Consider the following 22,918-nt stretch of genomic DNA (forward strand, 5'->3'; position numbering starts at 1 on the left):
GTCAGTATTTTTAATTTGACGGGAATGGAACACTTGAATCATCTCGACAAATAAGGTTGTATGAGAAATGTTTCGAGATTATCTCTTTCTTTTATTCGTGTTTACGGTTGATTTGCGTCGATTGTGACGCCCACGGCCGTTCGATGAATTAGGATAGATGTTTCATTGAAAAAGTTGAAGGGGTAAAAGCAATAATTTGTTAGTTTTATATATCTTATTTCAAAATAAGTACTTCAATTGAAAGGAGTTTAAATTTTTTCAGGTATCGATTCAATTTTTTTTAGTTTTTAAGTGTTTATATACAGAAACAATTCTTTACTCGATGTTAAAATATACTGTATGAACCTCAGAGGAATAAACCTATAGAGTTCTTATATTGAGACAGAACAAAATACATATTTTCTAATCTACTTACTCTTAGTCAATAACAGCATAAGTCAGATTGAGATAGCGATAGAGTATCTGCACTGTCTTCAAACGTAGCGCGCCGGCAGTCAGTTTGTTTTCCAACCAGCTGGTGGGCTCAGTGCGTCAAGTGTTTTTAACGAAATATTTAGAAAATATAAAGTGTATAGTGTTTCTTTTTATTTGTCAGTGTGCTAAAATGACTATTGTATGTTTAGCTACCGGCTATTACTAGTCGAATGGGAGTTTTGGATGAAAACAATGAAAAAATATCTTTCCATCGGTAAGTGATTTTCAGCAAATTGATAAATATTTATGTTCTAACCCTATTTGAAGGTTATATCAAGCGCTTTTTTATAAGTTTATGTTGTAACTGTAACATTTACCCACTTTATGGGGTTGTGGAATACAAAAGAATTAAATAATTTTTAAAAAATGTCACAATATTATCAAGTTTGGCATTTTGTTTACCACCGTAGTGTTGTAACACATCTAGCGTATATTATCGATTTATGACAAAAAATCTATTTCATATTAACGTTGATTTATTTATTTTGTTTCTTATATCAGATTTATATGTAGTTGTTGTAGCAAATAATTGATGTATATTTTCTACAGCAGGAAAATAAAAAATACCACGTGGTTGTTTTATTTTACTTATCTGTTTAGTTTGTTGTTTCTCTTTTAGATTATTAATAAATTCATTTTGTTTTAGATTTCCAGAGCTAAATAAGAAATGGGTATAAAACATGAGACGTGTAGATTGGACGCCGTCGAAATTTGCTAGATTGTGTTCACTGCATTTCGAGCCTGCGTGTTATCAAGATGGATACTCTAGAAGAATTGTGCAATCTTACGCTTACGTTTTTTTTTGTTCCTTTAGATAATAAATACATTTGTGTGTGAGTGAATTTTTATTTGGAAATTTTTTTACACATTTACTTTAAATGTGTAACTATGTGAAAATTAAACGGTTGATTAAATGACAGTTCTCATAGATGAGAAACTACTATTGAAATACATACTTAATTGCGTTTTCAAAGAAAAACCCGCATAGTTCCCATTCCTGTGGGATTTACGGGATCAAAAGTAATTTTTCCAAATTTCATTGTAATCGGTTTAGTAGTATTCGCGTGAAAGAGTAACAAACATCCATCCTCACAAACTTTCGCTTTATTAGTAGGATGTAAGGAAAATGTTTTCTTTAAAACTGTCCTTTTATGAACTTGTTAAAATTCATGCTGACTGTGCCTTTCTCCTCACTCCTTTAACTTTATTGATCTTTATTTTAAATTATGTAGTTATATTTCAAGTTTTAAAATTTATTTTAAAATATACTAGCTTTCCGCCCGCGTTTTTAAAGAAAATCCCGCACAGTTCCCGTTCACGTGGGATTTCCGGTATAAAACCTATTCTATGTGTGTATGTACAAAATTTCATTGTAATCGGTTCAGCAGTGAAAGAGAAAGTTATCTATTCTCGCATAATTTCGCATTTATTATATTCGTAGGATTAAACAAATAATGTATTCAACTGAAATTTATGATTAATTTTGTTTTTTTTTATTATTTATTATTTCACGAAACCGTAAATGCAAAATGCATTCACGATTTTATCGATTGAAGCACATCCCATCACTATCACCTTCTATCTATCTAAATACGTACCTATAGTAAAAATGGTGCCATGACTATGTTGAAACGTAGCTTGTAGTCTATAGCTATCTCATTCTTTCTTACGACGTTTTCTTTAGATAGAAAGAAACAAATATATGTAAATTGTATACGCTCGATACAAGTACTCTATAGGTTTATTCCTCTGAGGTATGAACTATGACTACAGATAATATTATTATAACTACAATTATTATACTAGTAATGACGTTTAGAAATTAAATTTTTTAACGGATTTTTGACGGATTTGAAACATATTAACGTTTTATTCATTATATTATTATCCCAACGTTTCAAACTCAAACACTGTGTGCTTAGGTAATCGTTTTAAGTAGATTTAAGTAGATGCCTACTTGGCTACTTCTATATATCTTATATATAAAATTCTCGTGTCACAATGTTAGTCTGCATCACAGTCTGCATACTCCTCCGAAACGGGTGGACCGATTCTCATGAAATTTTCTGTGCATATCGGGTAAGTCTGAGAATCGGCCAACATCTATTTTTCATATGTACCACGGGCGAAGCCGGGGTGGACCGCTAGTATATATATATATTTTTTTTTTTCAATTACCAAACTATATTTTTATTTGAGATAAGAACAGAATTTTATATTTCACTACGCCTATAGATTTACATTGGCAACATTTCCAAACGACTGTAGCCGTATGCGTGTTTAGTTTGCGTCAAGAAAATTAAATATGTTAAAATTTAATAAAATTTATCTTCAGTAAGATTCTGTTCAGTCTGATTCTAATACACTTCACTATTTCCAACATAATAGCTACAGATCTATTAAAATATGTTTTTGGGCTCTATTCTATACGAGAATTTCCACGGATAAAAGTATACTTTGCAGAGCGAATTCGGTGATAGAATTGGTACAGTAACAAAAAATATACTTACGTAAATAAAGTAATGTATTTTATATATCAGACTAAAAGGGAAGATAAAGAAATACGTGAATTTGTACGCGGGGTAAACCTCGCAGCACAGCTAATATTAAATAAACATTATATATTTATATTTCTCAAACTTTTAAAGCGCCTACGATATCTATTGATAAATTGATAATATCATTAGAGACAGAAACACGATATCAGGTGATAAAATAGGATTAAAAAATATAAACCACGTTTAAAATTAGATTTATTTCCAAACTTATCAGTACAGTTCTTATCATTACATTAAATCTAAACATTTCTCAGCATCCCAGTAGATATACTTAGTTAGTGATATTGTTCAATTAAAAAAGCGCTTTTTAAACAGATCTTTCTCGTCATTGAGCGGATGTGAAAAAATGGTTGTCTGTAAAGTCGGTTTACTGACGGTAGTTGAACGTGACAACATCTTAAGGCCGATTGTGCTTCTTTGTCGCTCGTTCCGCGCTCTCGCTTGCACTTCAAGCCTACATGGAACGCCTCAGAGCGAGGTAACGCCGCATGACTCATGTTTTTTCGTGCGTGCAGCCGGCTCTATCGAATTATAAGACGTTGTCACGTCAAAAAATTTGTTGTGATTGTTAGCTGCACAAGCATACTTTAAAAATCTATAGAAATTGCATTGTACACTTCTATTATAAATAAGTTTGTTGTTAGAACAAAAATTAATATTAATATTTCCAAGATCGTACATGTAATTATTAATGTATAAAAATTGAAAATGTATTTCACTTTTTTGTTTTGTTCGCAATTATTGTCAATCAAAGGTTTGCAAGAGCAAATTTTACAAACAACACCCACAGAAAATAGTAAAAAATCCAGAATTTATACTTATAATGAAAAATCAATCCACCATTCTGCATAGCAACAAAACACAACAATATCACAACTAAGCCATCTACGGGCGGGCCATTCATTTAGGCTTCGTCTCTTGGTCCGTCACATATCTGATGTATATTATGTCTTCCGGTTTTGGGTCCTCGATCTGAGTCTCGTCAAGTTGGGAGCAAGCGATGGCTAATGCTGAACCGTCGTGCGAAAAACTTAGCGATGATACCGCTGTATTGTACCTGGATATTATTATAGAGTATAAGTTAAAAGAAGACCCATGTCCCCTAGTGGGGTAAGGGGCAAATGCATTATACATCTGTTTCACTGATCGATTTTCTTTAGGGACAAGTAGATCAGCTTTCTGTGTCCTACGAGACCAGGACATTTTTTTTTTATTCGTCTCCACCGGGAATCCAACCCAGGACCTCTCGGTGCTACTGCGGTCAACCACTGCACTAAGGAGGTGGTCAGTATAAATTTAGATTTTTTAGCGGCATTTGCATTCAGCGACGTTGCAGTTGCCACCTGGTGCGACAACTTTACAGCTGGTGCGAAGCATGATTTTTATAAAAATAATATTTAAGTAGATATTAATATTTCTTAAATGTGCCTAATTGTATTGTAATCTATACTAATATTATAAAGCTGAAGAGCTTGTTTGTTTGTTTGAACACACTAATCTCAGGAACTGCTGCTAAAAATTCTTTCAGTGTTAGATAGCCCATTTATAGAGGAAGGCTATATATAATCACGCTAAGACCAACAGGAGCGGAACAATGCGGGTAAAACCGCAGGGCACAGCTAGTGTCTATGTAAAAATTTTGTTTTCCACCAAAACTATACAAGTTCTGTTTAAAGTGAAACATTATCTGAAACTTTTTCGTCTGTAGGGAAAGACGATTGTCAGAGCAACTTTTATACCCTTTCTATGGAATATTATTAAAAAAATAGTTAAATGTCAATAATGTGCAAAATAATTCACTTTAAACCATACAAATTTTTTTATCATTTTTAGTTAGAATAAAGTACTATAAAATATTACCTATGGAACTGGCAGAGCCTCTTCTTGTTGAATCCATCCCAAATGTTGACATAGCCATCGGAGCCGCCCGTCGCAAATGTGTTGTACACAGAATGGAAACTGATTGCATTGACGGGATATATTTTTTCCACACCTGTAAGTATAACAATTTAAATTATAACATCACTACATAGTATAAAACAAAGTCACTTTCTCTGTCCCTATGTCCCTTTGTATGTTTAAATCTTTTAAACTACGCAACATATTTTGATGCGGTTTTTTTTAATAGATAGTGATTTAAGAGGAAGGTTTTAGTATATAATTTATTAGGTTTAAGTCAAAGCGGGCGAAGCCACGGGCAGTAAGCTAGTTTTTTCTATAAAATAAAGAAAGTTACAAAATGTTGTAGTGTTTTTTCTACTTGACAAATATAATCTATGAACAGTGTGTTATATTACTGTAAGTACATAATATATTATTTTTTTTATCCTACTAATAATATTATAACTGCAAAAGTTTGTGAGGATGGATAGATGGATGTTTGTTACTCTTTCACGCAAATACTACTGAACGGATTACAGTGAAATTTGGTATGTACTATTATATAGTAGTAGTGAAATTTGGTATGTAGCTGAAGACCGAGAACAAGACATACTTTTTATCCCAGAAATTCCACAGGAACGGGAACTATTCACTTTTTTTTTAATGCGGACAGAAATCTAATATTTTTATAAATAACTTCAGGCAGCTGATTAAATTCTCTCCTTCTATAACCTACTGTGTCAGTATGTTCATATTTGTAGTATAAAAATCAATAACTTTAATGTTTATGTTGTGTATTTACGTTATCTATAGTGTCTATTAGTGTATTTAGTGTGTAGTATCATATTTACTATGTGGGTATTTACAAAATAAAATCAGTCTTGATTATATCTCAGTGTATGTTCATTCACTTCCCGTATTGAGTATAATTCCTTATTTTTAATAGCAGTATATAAATGTATGAACATTAACACACCTCCATCTTTTATCCTATGGCATTTGAAGGCATACTTTTTCTTCTGTACTTCAGGGTTGCTGTCCAAATATTCAACAGCGACTCTGCCCTCAATAGAGCTAAGCACATAACCCTGCTTATTCGGAAACACTCGTATACACCGAGTCTGGTATTTGAGAGATGATTCTCGCCTCTGGTTCACATGACCCATGTTACGTACATCCCAGACAAATATCTTGCGGCCTGATGTGCCGACTACAAACTTCTCGCCGACTATGCTCATTGTGTAAACCTGTAATTAATTAAAAAAGTGGGATGGAGTCGATATCTATCCATTATTATAGAATTAAATGATATATGGAGTAAAATTTGAATTCTAATTTTATTAATTATATACAGAGCTATTTTTTAATATATATTATTTTATGTAATGGAAACAAGGCATATGTATAACTCATAATGACTTGCTGCAAGACAATTCAAGTGTTTAAAATACTAATAAATAGAACAAATAATTTATTTTTAAGAAAACTAACCCTCTCATTCCCTTGATTGTATGTCCCCACACAGTTTGGCACTCTGCTGTCCCACATTTTGACGGTCCCATCCCAACTGCCAGTCAGCACTGCATTCACCTCACTCGCAAATTCCACGCATCGTATCGCACCCTTGTGGTCTCCTAATATAGTTTCAGTACTCGCATTCAAGTCATACATTTTAAGCGTCTGGTCCAAACCACCGCTATATGAGTGGACCGCATCCTGCAACAGTAACACATAAATATTAACATATTTACGTAAAGAATAGGTTACAAAATAACACGGTTATCTTACCCTGAAACAAACGTCGAGTACCGGCAACTCATGGGTGTATTTATGCCTTTCAATATTAGCGGACACATCATAAAGTCGCACTGAACAATCCCAAGAGGACACTAAAAGATACTGGTTCGATTTTGGCGCAAACTTAACACTTGATATAGCGTCCTCGGGGAGGCTTTTTAACTTAAACTCTGTGCGGGATTCTGCAACCCGCGTGACTGTCATTGTGGAAGCAATTTTGTTAACTATTAAGAAACCAACTGAAGAAAATAAAAATCTTGCTTTCGTTGATTGTAGTTCAAAATTCAATAACGAATTCAATTAATACTGTAAAGATATGTGCGACCTGAAGTCTGAAAATAACATTTTCTGACATTTGACGGTAAAGCTTGAGTTGCCAGTTGTTAGAGCGCCATCACAGAGCGCCATAAAATAAAATATATTCCTTTTAAATAAGAAATACTTATTGTTGCTTGGCTCATAATTTATTTTTCACATAAATAATAAACTATCGAATCAAATGCATATAAATAACAATTTATATGATTTAACTTTCTTATGACCATAAAGTATCAGCTTATGCGTACCATAGACAATGCATGTAAGCGACATACGAACGCATCAAAAAAAATTTGACATGTTTGTGATGAGGTGTGAAGTGAAGTGAAATATAGATCGTACTTAGCAGTTTGCTGAAATGGAATCGCATAAAATTTTAATTGCATAAAGTTTGTGATGTTGCCGTATTACTTTCATAGTGTTATTTAATGTTACTGTGAAATTTTCATACAATAAACTAGTGCCTCGTTGAAAAATATTTTAAATGAATAGGAAACCTGTTTAAAGTCTAACTCGACTCCGACTAGAGCGAATGGAGTGATTATTGCAATAACGATGCAAACCAACCTAAAGACTAAAGAAATGTTTATAGTCAGGGCTTTGGAAAAAATTCTGGCCGATAAGGACATCAAACGGTCCTATCATAGTCAGCTCAAGAAGTCATGCGAAGTTGCGCTAGGTAAGTACATTGACGCATTACGGCTAATAAAACCATAAAATAGGTACATAATATGCATTTGCAATCGCTAATTCAATTAATCATAATGATTCTTATTTTATTAAAGTGGACAAAAGTGACTGTAAAATTGACCTTGAATATAAAAGAGGGGATACACTTGTTCTAATCTTATCAGAATTTCACAATAAGTCTTAATTATACACCATTAGGCTAAATGATATAGCAATAAACTATTAAAAAGTATTTTTGAAATACACAGAAAAGTTTTGCAATATTAAAAGTAGGTAATTAAGTAATACTTATGTGGGTTAAGCATAATCTTCATAACAAAGATATTATGTTTACATAATAAAATTGTTGTGACTTAAATATTCTTAGTGGATATTTTATCTGATTATAAACAATTAATTGATTCATTAGAAACAATTTTGCTTTTTTAAAAACTACAAGAGTGTAAAACATTGAATAAGAACATATGGAGTAGGAATTGTTTGACTCAATCATATGCAATGATTAATCATATGATTTATTTTTATACTATATTATCTTTTGTTTCAGAGGAAATTAAAGCAGAATTAAAGGATGGTGGTCAAACTGAAACAACTGAGAGTCCCACATCAGGCACATTGCCTTTACCAAAAAATGATGCTTCAAATATCATCACAGCAGAGAAGTATTTCCTGCCGTTTGAACTGGCCTGTCAGAGCAAAGCGTCCAGGATAGTGGTTACTGCTCTGGACTGCCTTCAAAAACTTATAGCATATGGCCACTTAACAGGAAATATTCCAGATTCTACTACACCTAGAAAGCTCCTTATAGATAGAATAGTAGAGACAATATGCAGCTGCTTTAATGGACCCCAAACTGATGAAGGAGTCCAACTGCAGATTATCAAAGCGCTTCTCACCGTAATCACAAGTCAACATGTCGAGGTCCATGAAGGAACCGTCCTGCTCGCAGTCAGAACATGCTATAATATATATTTGGCTAGCAAAAATCTTATTAATCAAACTACTGCCAGAGCTACACTTACACAAATGCTTAATGTTATTTTTACAAAAATGGAAAATCAAGCTTTGGAAACTGAACACACTATTCACAATCCTGAGTTATACCATAAAGTGCCTAATGGAAATGTTGTTGCCGATGAACAGTCTAGTAATAATACAAATGAAGAAAACAAGGAAATACCAAATAAAGAAGAAATTGTTGATGAAGTTTCAGAAGCAAAATTGATTGCTAGACAGATTGTAGATTCAGTTATAGACAATGCAATTTCTATTGCTTCAAAGAAGTCTGCGGAGGAAAATGTTGACAATGTACCTGATAATAATGAAAACCCATCAGATTCACAAGATACTAGCAGTATATCACATGAAAGCAATGGCCAGATACCTAATGAAACAAGCATTCCAAGGATACCATCACAAGAAAGTGTTGATGTTGTATCTGAAATTGACAATTCAGTTACTGCAAAGTTCACACATGTTTTACAAAAGGATGCATTCTTAGTATTCAGAGCTCTATGTAAGCTATCTATGAAACCTCTACCGGAAGGTACTCCAGATCCTAAATCTCATGAACTAAGATCTAAAATTCTCTCTCTACATCTTCTACTTTCAATTCTCCAAAATGCTGGACCTGTTTTCAGAAATAACGAGATGTTCATAACAGCTATCAAGCAATATTTATGTGTAGCACTATCAAAGAATGGAGTCAGCTCTGTCCCTGAAGTATTTGAGCTTTCTCTTGCCATTTTCTTGGCTTTACTACAAAACTTCAAAGTTCATCTTAAGAAGCAAATTGAAGTTTTCTTTAAAGAGATTTTCATGAATATTCTAGAGACATCGAGCTCGACATTTGAGCATAAGTGGATGGTCATTCAAGCTCTTACAAGAATATGTGGAGATGCCCAAAGTGTGGTTGACATTTATGTTAACTATGATTGTGATTTATCAGCAGCAAATCTGTTTCAAAGACTTGTTAATGATGTCTCTAAAATAGCCCAAGGCAGGCAAGCTTTAGAACTGGGAGCTACACCAAATCAGGAAAAATCTATGAGAATCCGAGGACTTGAGTGTCTTGTATCCATTTTGAAATGTATGGTAGAATGGAGCAAAGAATTGTACATAAACCCAAATATGCAAACCACTTTGGGTGAAAGGACTGTAAAAGAAGAAATAGATCATCACAGCATTAAATCACATGGAGGCTCCAGTGTCAGTCTTGTCTCTACAGGTTCCAGTAATATTGGCAATAGAGAAACTCTGGACTCACCTGAGCAATTTGAAGTATTAAAACAACAGAAGGAAGTGTGGGAAACTGGAATTGATTTGTTTAACAGAAAACCTAAGAAAGGTGTGGCTTTCTTGCAAGAACAAAACTTACTTGGAACAGCTACTAAAGAAATAGCAGAATGGCTGCTCACAGACGAAAGACTCGACAAGACATTTGTTGGTGAATATTTAGGTGAAAATGATGACCATTCTAAAGAAGTTATGTATGCATATGTGGACTCTATGAATTTTGGGAACATGGACATTGTAGCAGCTTTACGTCATTTCTTGGAAGGGTTCAGATTGCCCGGCGAAGCCCAAAAAATCGATAGACTTATGGAAAAATTTGCTGCTCGCTATTGTGAATGTAATCCAACAAACACTTTATTCATGAGCGCAGACACTGTTTACGTATTAGCATTTTCCATTATAATGCTGACTACCGATTTGCATTCTCCACAAGTAAAGAACAAAATGACAAAGGAACAGTACATCAAGCTGAACAGTGGAATAAGTGACAATAACGATTTGCCCCGCGAATACTTGTCACAAATTTACGACGAAATCGCTGGACACGAGATTAAAATGAAGAATACATCTAAACCCGGCAAACATATGATTGCTAATGAAAAGAAGCGCAAATTCATATGGAACATGGAGATGGAACAGATTTCAACTGCAGCAAAGAATTTGATGGAATCCGTTTCGCATGTTCAAACGCCATTTACGACGGCCAAACACGTAGAACATGTACGGCCTATGTTCAAAATGGCGTGGACTCCATTCCTTGCTGCATTTTCGGTAGGATTGCAAGATTGCGACGACCCTGAAATAGCGTCACTTTGTTTAGATGGAATAAGGTGCGCAGTTAGAATTGCGTGCATCTTCCATATGTCTCTCGAAAGAGATGCTTACGTACAAGCTTTAGCTCGGTTCACGCTTCTCACAGCAAACTCGCCAATCACAGAAATGAAAGCAAAGAACATTGACACAATTAAAACATTAATAACTGTAGCACATACTGATGGTAACTACCTGGGATCTAGTTGGTTAGATGTTGTTAAGTGTATTTCGCAATTGGAATTGGCTCAGCTGATTGGTACTGGAGTGAGACCTCAATTCTTATCAGGATCTGGAATTAAACCTCAACCCGATTCTTTAAAGTTCAGCCTTATGGCGCTCGATCCGAGTGTTAAAGAACATATTGGAGAGACAAGTTCACAGAGCGTTGTAGTCGCTGTCGATAGAATATTCACTGGATCGACAAGATTAGATGGTGACGCTATTGTCGACTTCGTAAAAGCCCTTTGTCAAGTATCCCTTGATGAATTATGCCATCCCTCCAATCCTCGAATATTTTCACTACAAAAAATTGTTGAAATATCGTATTACAACATGGGACGTATTAGGCTACAGTGGTCTCGTATTTGGCAAGTTCTTGGAGATCATTTTAATAAAGTTGGCTGCAGTAGCAATGAGGACATAGCTTTCTTCGCTGTGGATTCTTTGCGTCAGTTATCAATGAAATTTATCGAGAAAGGTGAATTCGCGAATTTCAAATTCCAAAAAGACTTTTTACGTCCTTTTGAGCACATTATGAAGAAAAACAGCTCCCCGACGATCAGGGATATGGTAGTGCGTTGTATTGCCCAAATGGTTAATTCTCAAGCACCAAATATAAAATCTGGATGGAAAAATATATTCTCAGTATTTCATTTAGCTGCAAGCGATCAGGATGAAGCGATTGTTGATTTAGCATTCCAGACAACTGGGAAAATTATAACAGACCTGTACGAAAAGCAATTCCCAGCTATGATAGATTCATTCCAAGATGCAGTTAAGTGCTTATCAGAATTTGCTTGTAACGCTAAATTCCCCGATACGTCGATGGAGGCAATAAGACTAGTCAGATCATGTGCGACTGCGGTTGGCACCTCGCCACAGCTATTCGCGGAGCACGCTGGTCTTGAAGGAGAGCCCGGTGCGCCAGAAGAAGATAGAGTTTGGTTAAGAGGATGGTTTCCTCTATTATTTTCCCTATCGTGCGTCGTTAGTCGCTGTAAATTAGATGTACGCACCCGAGGTTTAACAGTGCTGTTTGAGATTATTAAAACGCACGGTGACTCATTCCGTCCCCATTGGTGGAGAGATTTATTTAATATATTATTTAGAATATTCGACAACATGAAGTTGCCAGAACACCAACTAGAGAAAAACGAATGGATGACTACAACATGCAATCACGCGTTGTATGCAATAGTAGACGTCTTTACGCAATATTTTGACATTCTTGGCTCTCTGTTACTGGAGCAGCTGTACGCGCAATTGCATTGGTGCGTGCAACAAGATAATGAACAACTCGCTAGATCTGGTACGAATTGTTTGGAAAACCTAGTCATATCGAACGGAACGAAGTTTAACGAAGACACTTGGAGCAAGACGTGTCAAATTATGTTGGACATATTCAACAGTACTCTTCCCACTACTTTACTTACCTGGAAGCCGGAAGAAAACGAGGATGGTGAGGTAACCAACGTACGACATGGGATTTTGAAAAAGCCTCAAGGGGGCGATGAAATTAAGTCTTCAAATCGGATATTTAACAGTCTTTTGATAAAATGCGTTGTCCAATTGGAATTGATTCAAACAATCGACAACATAGTATTTTACCCTGCAACGTCGAGAAAGGAAGATGCGGAAACTTTAGCACTAGCAGCTGCTGAGTTAACGGGGGGTCACCCTGGTACTGAACAGGAATGTCAGCGTGAAGAACAAGGCATGTACAGGCTTCTGAGCTCACCACACTTGCTGCGGCTCGTCGAATGTTTAATGTGCAGTCATCGGTTCGCCAAGACATTCAATACTAATAATGCGCAAAGAAATGTGTTGTGGAAAGCCAACTTCAAGGGATCTGTGAAACCCAATATGCTGAAACAGGAGACGCAATCGTTGGCTTGCGTAATGCGAATACTATTTAAAATGTATGGCGACGATTCTCGGCGAAGTCACTGGCCGGCTGTACAGAAAAGCCTTATAACTATTTGTTGTGAAGCCCTCGAATACTTTGCGGGATTGAATAATGAAGCCCACCGCGACGCGTGGACCTCCATACTGCTTCTCATACTGACACGGATATTGAAGATGCCCGATGACAGAGTAAGTACTTTTTTATTTTTTTACAATCTAAATCATCTTTAGGCACTAAGTAATGTTTGCATTGTTATATTTGCAAGTTGCGTAATATCAGTTTCAATTCGTCTATAAAGTTGCGTCTGCGAATTATGAATGTATTATACATTTAAGTTTATTTGTATGCAACATCTTTTGCTTTTTTATTTTTACGGATTCTCAAGAGACATTTCTGTTCAGGGTCGCATTATTTTCCTCATTTTCCAGTCATTCAAATATTAACTTTCCATTGCATATTTCGTAATCTTATAACCTCTTATTTTCGAAACAAACATAAGCTGTTTAATGTGCAAGTTATAATTTATGCCTAGATGCTAAAATTGAAAAACTTATTTGCCATTTTGTACTTATGCATTTACAGTATTAATTAATAACTAAAATAAATTACCAGTAAGTTAATTGATTCTAGTTATGCTATAACAAAATCGAAACTCCCATTTAAGAAGTGTACACGTTAATTATTCAGCCATGTTCGTGACAAATATTGTCCTTGTCAAGGTTGCCGCAGAGAATAGCACAGACAACAACAAAAATAAAACACTTAGATAATACATATTGTGATTAATTACAACATAGCATGCAGTCGTAATATGTAACTAGCTTTCCGCCCACGGCTTCATCAGATTTGTCTAAAACTTAACAAATTATATAGTAAAACCTTCCTCGATAACCACTCTATCTATTAAATTGGGACCACATGGGAGGCAACAGCTTTCAAATAAGAAAAATAATATTATCTAAATCCATTCAGCCAGCCGTAAGTTCTGAGGTAACAAACTCAAAAAAAATTCGAATGGAGAACCTCCTCTTTTTTTTTGAAGTCCTTCGAAAAACCCATCAAAATCCGTTGCGTAATTTTAACGATCTAAGCATACGTAGGGACACACAGCAGTAAGCGACTGTTTTATGCTATGTAGTGATTGTAGCTAGCTAAACGACTGTGCATTATCCTGCAACGGATATAAGATTATGTTTTCCTAGTCACGTAGCATATTGGTTTGCGGATACAACGCAGATTAGAATTTACAACAGTCGTAACTCGTAACATACAACCATTATGAAAAGTATAAGTTGACCGTGTTACTGATAAATGATAAGATGTACGATATCGTTTATTATACCAATATGAAAGTATATAAATACTTGAGTTATGCTGTTCTGATTCCTACAGAATGTTTACATTTCTTTATCAAAACACAATTTTTGATAATGTAATTTAGTTTGGGCGAACTGCCTGAAATAGCTATAGAAGTTAGCTTTCAAAATTACTATTATGGTTTTAATAAGTATTTATCTAGAAATATTTAACTTCGCGTAAGTGTTAAAATGGCCTAATAAGTATGAGGTTACGTGTATAATTTGCATATATTTGTTTATAATTACCACAATGGGAGAAAGTCACTATATCCATTTCTAGCTGTGCTCCGCGGTTTCACCCGCGTGGCTCCGGTTCTATTGGTCTTAGCGTGATGATATTATATTATGGCCTATAGCCTTCCTCGATAAATGGGCTATCCAACACTGAAAGAATATTTCAAATCGGACCAGTAGTTCTTGAGATTAGCGCGTTCAAACAAATTCTTCAGCTTCATAATATTAGTACATAGTATAGATTCGATCATACTGCATGAGCCAAAACTTTCATCTATCCACCGGTACCTAATAGAACAGATAATTCAAATTCTCTTTCTCCTGTTTACTAAATCACTGCAGAAATCTCAATGTCTATCCTGAGACAAGTATATTTTGTTTGTGTCTATTTATGTATGTAAATTGTATATCTTTCCGAGTAGAAAGACGCAATTCAATCACATTCTATTGTTATGTAAAATGGACGATTGGACGCCCGTGCATATACCTACATGATTAGACTATAAATATTTGATGAATGTAATGAATCAATCACGTGACTTCTTACTTTTTTGGTCACAAACTAGTAATGTGTATAACGGTAAAAATAATGGGTACGGGTTGGCTGAATAGTAAGGTACCTACACAAAGTTTTCAATACACAGAGGTGTTAATTGAATCGTATTTTACTTTGTACTAATGGCGCAACGCTACTTAAATTATTATATGTCAATTATGTTTATCAATGATGAGTGGAAACCTAGATCTACTTAGAATACAATATACCAGCTACTTCCTACAAGGATTATACTGGAAACCAACTTTACCCATAGAAAGCCAATTTTATAAAGAGTTTCAGTACTATTTATTTTGTTAAAATAATTGGGGTTGCTTACAAACGAAATACTTGAATGAAATTGCATCTATCAGCTAATCACTACATACTATAAAACGAAGTCGCCTTTTCTATCCTTATGTCCCCATGTATGCGTAAATCTGTAAAACTACGCAACGGATTTTGATGCGGGTTTTTTTAAGGATAGAGTGATTCAAGGGCCGGAAGGTTTTAGTATACAATTTATTAGGTTTTAGACAAAGCGGGCGAAGCCGCAGGCGGATAGCTAGTAAAATATAAAAGCAGCAAAGCAAACCTTTCCAACTAACAGAGTTCGCAATTCCGTCCTTGACTTCTATACATTTTCAATGAAAAAATCTCGTTCTCGTGGCTAATGTCGCGTGATGGCTTTATTCAGTCATGTGGAAAATAATAAACAATTGTCTGATTCTATAGATAACAAATTAATTACTTAAATTCGTTAACTACTTAGTACATGCAGAGTAGGAAACAAATTGATGAACGAATTAATTACGGCAACAATAATTAATGTCGTTGATCATTAATATGTCCGGAAAGAATACTTTACTTATCGATATCTTGTACATATCTACATTCTGTATGTAAATTGTTTGTTATTGAAAAATAAATGGTAAAAGTATGTCTTATTATAATCAGTACACTATACCTATATCAAATAACGTCGCGCGATAATATTGTTTCGTAAACGTTTTAATCTATGTCGTACAGCGTACTATAATATATCGATCTTGAATTATAAATAAATGCTCTTTTATGTACCTAGCACACATTGAAGACTTGAAAACCAACAAAGTTAATAATAAAATAGTTATTACAAAGAAGAATAGCGTAATATTTCGACACGCTAGTTACTAGGTATTTTGTTTGAACTTGCGACCTCCATGTCTAGCTGCACTGACCCATAACTTTGCTAGCATGTGAATTATGAGGTAAAATCGTTTCAAATAACTAATAAGTACTTCAAGTATTGTACATATTTCAATAATTAATTAACTGTAGGTATATGTATTTATTACTCATTCTTTACTATATTGCAACGAACTCGCAAGTATATAGCTTTAATCTGCAGCAGTGGGAAAAAACAATTTTTTTTTTGGCGAAATTACTAGGTAGTTAATTGACGTTTAAATAAATATGTTCTGTCAATAATATCCATGCCTATTGGTACTTAGTACAAGCACCTAAGTGGGGTTAGCCTAGCCTAAGTAGTTAGTTCACCTAAGTAATATTGATAAACGTCGAAGTACCTAATTGTTAAGCATAGGTCAACTTACAAAACCAATGACCTAATTTTACAGTATTCTATGTCAGTAGTTAATCCCTAGGGGTCGACGGCGACCTATTGAGGGATCAATATAATGGAAAAAGGACACTGGGGACCCATAAAATATTTTTATGGCTTTTGGTTGCATAGATGGCGGAGATTATTTATTTTTTTACCAAACCACAGGCATTAATGATTATTGATCAAAGCTTAGGATCAAAGTATTAAATATATAAAAATAACAACTAATGTTTTGAGTGAAAATAATTTTCAAAATCAACAGGTACCTACTAGAATAACTGCCAAAATATATATACCTAATCAGTTTAGAGACCTGTGTATTAAAAGTTATGCTGCTAGAAAGACATTTGTTAATGGTGTTTTATTTTGTTTTCAGTTTGCGGCGCATGTATCAAGTTATTACCCGCTCCTGTGTGAGATCACCTGCTTCGACCTGAAGCCCGAACTCCGGTCCGTGCTTCGAAGAGTCTTCATTCGAATCGGTCCCGTCTTCAACATCGTATCTAACACGCAATAACACGCTTTACGTTTAATTACAAATGGCCTTATAGTTTCTTAGGTTAAAGTATGACTTTGTTAACGTCTAAATTAGTGGTGCAATCTTTATGTCTAAGCACGTTTGTACCGGAAAGGTTGCGCGATCAATAATAAATAGATTCGTTAATTTAATAAATTTTATTGTAATGACAGCAATCAGTACTTCAGTAGTATTAAAGTGATCTATTATACATAGTGTGTAGTAGTCGTAATGTCTTATTTATATAAATTATCGAAGTTAAAATTTAAATTGTATAGTAATAAAACAATGATAGCTGTTGTATCTATAAATTATAGTTTATTTCTGTATATTTGAATGTTTTTACAGTCAGAGGACTGGACTCACTCATTTCATTGCTTCTTATTGTTTCGGCTAGACTGATCAAACTGTGATTGTGATAATTTATTCACAGCTTTCCGTTTTCAGTTTGAGTGATTTCAGAACTCACAAACAACTGATTATATTATTCATTATTATATAATAAAATAATAATTAAATGCATGTCTTTGATTAAGCAATCTTCAGACCCTCAATGGACCGTTCAAGGGATTCCATATCCCAAATGACTAGCTGGCCGTCTAAGCCAGAAGTACTGAATTTTTTAGCATTTGCTTTAGTACCTTTGTATAAATTCATGCAGGTTATCGCATTCTGGTGAATAGAATCAAGGAATGTATCATTTGTTTCAATTCTGGCGTTACGGTCGAGCGACTGGAACTTCTTCATAGCAGACAGTCCACCGGACTCCTTGCGTTGAGTATTATCTAGTTTGGCAACAAATTTGATTTGATCTCCGTCATGGCAGTACAGTAATGGAATGCAGCTGTGCCCAGCAACTACTAAAGAGTTGTCTGAAATCCAAATGCAACCCAAAAATGGCAAATATTCAGTCTTAAGTTTAATCACTGCTTTGCCTTGTGTAGCGTCAGCAATATTAATTGAGCTATCATGTCCAACCCAAGCAACTTTATTTCCATCTGCAGAAAAGGAAACGGAGTGGACCCAACCACTTCCTGTTGAAGGGAATTCTGCTAACAGTTGTCCCAATGGTAATTTAGAACCCCAAACATTTGGGCCAGGTTGATCTTCAATATCCTTTATATAAGCAGAAAATACCCGTACTTTAAAGTCAGTAGACCCAGCAACCAGTAAAATGTTATTAGGGTGCCAATCTAGAGTAGTTACAGTAGATCTAATAGGCTTTTTGATATGCTTGGACACCCACCAGTTATTTTCCTTTTCAAAGTAACAAATTGAAATCAGCCGAGCACCAGATCCCACTGCAAACTTGTTTTCCATTGGGGACCATTTCACGCAAGTAGCGGCGCGGTTAATACGCAACAGGACAAGCGTTGTAGTCCATTTCCCCTCCTCATTCTGGGTCCACACATAAGCATTACGGTCTACTGAACAGGTCACAATTCTGTTGGTATTCGGTGCCCAATCTATACCCATGACTCTCATATCATGCTCCACAAGATTATCAGTTTGCTTCCAATCGTTACCTTCTTTTTGATAAATATGCACTTCATTGTTGTTAGGTGAAAATGCAATTTCTGGAAAATAAGAAATGAATTATGAGCAAGAACATATGGAGAAAGAAATTATGCTGTATGCTTGAATACTCACGATTTCTCTCTTTATTCCATGCGTGACAAGTCACCGGAGCGCATGAGTCACCGAAAGTTAATGTTTGAGCCATTTCGTAGAAACTAAAAAGAAATTAAATAATTTTACACACTATTTTTATTAACACTATTTTTATGTATTTGGTAGTATAATATTATGAAATAATAATTTATTTACATACTTTAGTTACCTACCTCTAGACAATCAGATAAAAAGTGGGTGTGGGGGATTGTTTATTCGCGGACTCTGGTCAGTCAACGCGAACTGCTGTAAAAACATAATATGTATTATATTAGCAAATTGCGAAAAAATAATAACAAACTGTAGTTTCAATCATTTATATAACAACAAAACCCAATACCTAAGCGGCTTTAAAATATTAAGCTCAAAACCAAAGTCAAATTTGACTTGACGTTTTACTGACGATTGATCGTAAACACATAGCCAATAGGCATAAGCAACAGACGAAGACCATAAACTATAGTGATAGTAGATTAAAATATCTATTATCTTTATTTTGTGCCTAATAATCGATGATCGATCGAATGATGATCACTAAATAAAATAATTGTTAACTGTTTGCGATTTCATTTTAAAGATCTCAGAAGCAGAATCTAGCAGAATCTTGATAATATCCATAGATATCAGTAGGAACCATAGAATCACTGACTCTATAATATAAACAACGCGCCAGCCGCCAACTGTCATGAAGCCCGAGACAATTTTTAGGGTTCCGTAGCCAAAATGGCAAAAACGGAACCCTTATAGTTTCGTCATGTCCGTCTGTCCGTCTGTCCGTCTGTCCGTCTGTCACAGCCGATTTACTCGGAAACTATAAGTACTACAGTGATGAAATTTGATGGGAATATGTGTTGTATGAACCGCTACAAAAATATGACACTAAATAGTAAAAAAAAGAATTGGGGGTGGGGCCCCCCATACATGTAACTGAGGGATGAAATTTTTTTTTTCGATGTACATACCCGTGTGGGGTATCAATGGAAAGGTCTTTTAAAATGATATAAAGTTTTCTAAAAAACATTTTTCTTAAAGTGAACGGTTTTTGAGATATCAGCTCTCAAAGTCGTAAAAAGTATGTCCCCCCCCCTCTATTTTTATAACTACGGGGTATAAAATTCTAAAAAAAATAGAGGTGATGCATGCTAATTAACTCTTTCAACGATTTTTGGTTTGATCAAAGTATCTCTTATAGTTTTTGAGATAGGTTGATTTAACTGTAATTTATTATATTTGCTGCTACGGAACCCTTTGTGCGCGAGCCCGACTCGCACTTGGCCGGTTTTTTATTTTACTTTCCATGTTTTCATTTTCAATGATCAATGAAAAGTCAAAACAATTTGCATATATAGCGCATGCAGAACTAATAAGTAAAATATAATATTTATTATTTCGTTATTCATATCAGAAACAAATAAGTAAAAATGTCAGGACGTGGAGGTATGTTTATAATACTTTTTTTGTATTTGCCAAACCAAGTTCAATACCTAATAATTGATCACATAAATGCAATAACTTTACAGGAAGATTCCGCGGCAACAGAAATAAAAATCACCATACTCTGTCTTCTGTGGCTAGAGAGACAGCTACTTCATTACCCGATGATAGTCCCGTTTTACAAATGTTTAAGTCGGCCGCTCAAAAGCTGAACGATCGTCAGGACAGACATGAAAGATTAGTAAAACTCTCTCGGGATATCACAATTGAAAGCAAAAGAATTATATTTCTTTTACATTCGTCTATCACGTAAGTAATTTATTTACAAAACTAAAATGTACAATACGAATTTGGGCCCGAATTCTTAAGCCTTAAAACCAAATTACATACTGTCTTAATCTTTCATCATAAATAAATAACAAATCTACACTTTTATTCTAGAAAAGAGTCAACCGAGAAAGCGATAAACGAAGCAAATGAGCGTATCCAAAAACTTATCCAGGGGCCATTCAAAAGCATTGGTTTAGAGCTCGAAAACAGTCCCGCGTACTTACATTCCCGCGCAATTACCGCTGGATTTCAGGAGTTTATTGAAGCACGTACATTTTGTTCTTTTATGGAGAAAAAGTTACTTACCACATGGCCAGAAGTACAAAAAGAATTGGTGTATGAAGTTGATGATAGAAGTGTGACGACAATGTTGCCGCAATTAGATTATATGTTGGGTTTGGCTGATCTAACCGGGGAGTTGATGAGGAAGGCCATCAACAGCATTTCTAGTGGAGATAGTGAGGAGTGCTTTGACTCGTGTCAGGCTGTGAGAGATCTTTATACTGGATATATTGGTAAGATTTAATAATAGAATAGAAATCTATTAATCTTGAGACATTTTTCGTCAATCTCATAATATTTAACCTACCACTATATTATGTTTCCTTTTTTGTGTTAATTTTATAATATCCAAAAGTAACTTGGTAAATTGATCAAGGTCAATGGTAGAGTAATTTAAATCAGTCCAGTAGTATTGGAACAGCAGCAGACAAACAATAAAATCTGTATATGTATTATCTTAGCTCTATTTTATTGTATAATTTTTATTTTACTTACTGCGTAAAACAAACTTTTCTTTAATACAATTAATTACCATTTCAGGTTTATTTGGATCCGGCAAAGAATTAGCTCGTAAGTTGTCTGTAACACGGAGTAATGTGTTCAAAGTGGAGTCAGCGGTGTATGCGCTTCGGGTGCGCGGGGGCGAAGCACCCCCCACGTTGTTACTCGCTAACCAGCCTGAGTGGGAACATAACCATTCTGATGATGAGGGATTTTATTAAATTTTTCTTAATTACCTATATGCTGTTTTATTTTGTCTCTTGATATTATTGAATTTATTTAAGACTAGAGGTCCGCCCCGGCTCCGCCCGTGGTAGGTACATATTTCGTAATAAAAAGTAGCCTATGTCCTTTTTCGGGTATCAAAACCAATTTGCATGAAATTTTGTACGGAGATACCGTACAAAATTTCATGCAAATTGGTTCAGTAAATCAGTAGTTTAGGCGTGATTGAGTAACAGACAGACAGACAGAGTTACTTTCGCATTTATAATATTAGTATGGATATTATATTAACAATATTTCTTATTATCATTATGTAAATAACGGCTACCCTGACCGGGATAATCCCAATTTTTATTGAAATTGATATATAAACAAAATTTTATTCAAATTGATTTGGTTCACCCTGAACATAGTTCTTACTTTCTTAGCATACAAACGTGACCATTAATTTATAAGTACCTATATAGGTAGTAAGATAGGTAGCCTCATATTAAGATTAATACTGTTTCGCTCAAACACTCGAATAGCGAAAAAATAATAAGTAATTAAAATTATACAGGGTTACTTGTAAAACACCAGCAACCTCGCAGGACAAGATAGCTAACATACAACAAATAAAACAATAAATTATTTTTAAACAATGTTTTTAAATGATTTTTATTCATTATCGAAAGGACGACGCGACGCCCCCTTCCGCCTCTCGTTCGCTTCTTGTTTTCGTAATTTTTGGGATGCGCATAGTTTATAATATTCAAACGGAGAATTAAATAAATATTTATTTTTGTATGAAAATAAAATCTAACAAATTATCAAAAGTCGAAGAACAAATGTTGTTACTTATGATGTTATCTTGTCCTGCGAGGTTGCTCGTGTTTTAGGAAGTAACCCTGTATGGTAAAACAAGAGAGCCAGCCAACTATCAGCTACGACACGAACGTGGCCTTTTATTTCTTTGATTGTCAAGTTTTGTTATTAATAATTCTAAGTCATTTAGTTAATATTTCTATCTATATATTATATAAAAATGAAACAACCTGCTTTACTTGGTCACGGCATCACGCGTGAACGGGTGGACCGATTTCGATAAGTAATTCTTTTTTTATAATATTCCTTGAAGTACAAGGATGGTTCTTATGGAAGGAAAACATAAACATGTACCACGAGCGAAGCCGGGTCGAACTGCTAGTTCTGAATAAAAAATAATTCATAAGAGAAAACCGAGTCTATGAAATAACTTGAAAAGGTATATAAAAGAAATGCCGAAACATATCAAG

General features: G+C 34.7%; 4 protein-coding genes and 1 long non-coding RNA gene across 8 annotated transcripts; 3 read left to right on the forward strand and 2 right to left on the reverse strand.

Moving 5' to 3' along the window:
- Positions 1-342: 342 nt before the first annotated feature.
- Positions 343-1,311, forward strand: LOC149904243 (uncharacterized). The gene is made up of 2 exons (XR_016457350.1): positions 343-688; positions 1,121-1,311. It is a non-coding gene; the product is annotated as an uncharacterized LOC149904243 (long non-coding RNA).
- A 1,899-nt stretch (positions 1,312-3,210) lies between these two features.
- Positions 3,211-7,054, reverse strand: Bub3 (mitotic checkpoint protein Bub3). The gene is made up of 5 exons (XM_090108025.1): positions 6,702-7,054; positions 6,405-6,629; positions 5,890-6,160; positions 4,893-5,025; positions 3,211-4,089 (listed from the first exon to the last, which is right to left on the reverse strand). Exons 1-5 carry the CDS (start codon positions 6,912-6,914, stop codon positions 3,933-3,935), a joined length of 999 nt encoding a protein of 332 aa, XP_089964151.1. The 5' UTR covers positions 6,915-7,054; the 3' UTR covers positions 3,211-3,932.
- Positions 7,055-7,334: 280 nt separating this feature from the next.
- Positions 7,335-17,719, forward strand: Sec71 (ADP ribosylation factor guanine nucleotide exchange factor Sec71). Its single transcript, XM_090108045.1, has 3 exons — positions 7,335-7,707; positions 8,266-13,139; positions 17,061-17,719. The coding sequence occupies exons 1-3, from the start codon at positions 7,584-7,586 to the stop codon at positions 17,199-17,201; spliced, it is 5,139 nt and encodes a 1,712-aa protein (XP_089964171.1). The 5' UTR covers positions 7,335-7,583; the 3' UTR covers positions 17,202-17,719.
- On the reverse strand, positions 17,496-19,289 carry Arpc1 (Actin-related protein 2/3 complex, subunit 1A). 4 transcript variants are annotated; one of them, XM_090108047.1, is made up of 4 exons: positions 19,213-19,289; positions 19,046-19,118; positions 18,852-18,934; positions 17,496-18,778 (listed from the first exon to the last, which is right to left on the reverse strand). In XM_090108047.1, the coding sequence occupies exons 3-4, from the start codon at positions 18,922-18,924 to the stop codon at positions 17,733-17,735; spliced, it is 1,119 nt and encodes a 372-aa protein (XP_089964173.1). In that variant the 5' UTR covers positions 18,925-18,934; positions 19,046-19,118; positions 19,213-19,289; the 3' UTR covers positions 17,496-17,732. The 4 variants fall into 4 exon arrangements, with proteins under 4 accessions (XP_089964173.1, XP_089964176.1, XP_089964175.1 ...); XM_090108050.1 differs by having other exon boundaries at positions 19,042-19,118; XM_090108049.1 differs by having other exon boundaries at positions 19,033-19,118.
- Positions 19,290-20,163: 874 nt separating this feature from the next.
- On the forward strand, positions 20,164-21,658 carry Trax (Translin associated factor X). The gene is made up of 4 exons (XM_090108239.1): positions 20,164-20,309; positions 20,393-20,615; positions 20,748-21,151; positions 21,459-21,658. Exons 1-4 carry the CDS (start codon positions 20,294-20,296, stop codon positions 21,638-21,640), a joined length of 825 nt encoding a protein of 274 aa, XP_089964365.1. The 5' UTR covers positions 20,164-20,293; the 3' UTR covers positions 21,641-21,658.
- The last annotated feature ends 1,260 nt before the right edge of the window (positions 21,659-22,918 follow it).

This window comes from Colias eurytheme, chromosome 12, assembly GCF_061535395.1.
Source record: "Colias eurytheme isolate Ceu_HAF_F1 chromosome 12, ilColEury1 Martin Lab GWU primary, whole genome shotgun sequence".
NCBI lineage: Eukaryota > Metazoa > Arthropoda > Insecta > Lepidoptera > Pieridae > Colias > Colias eurytheme.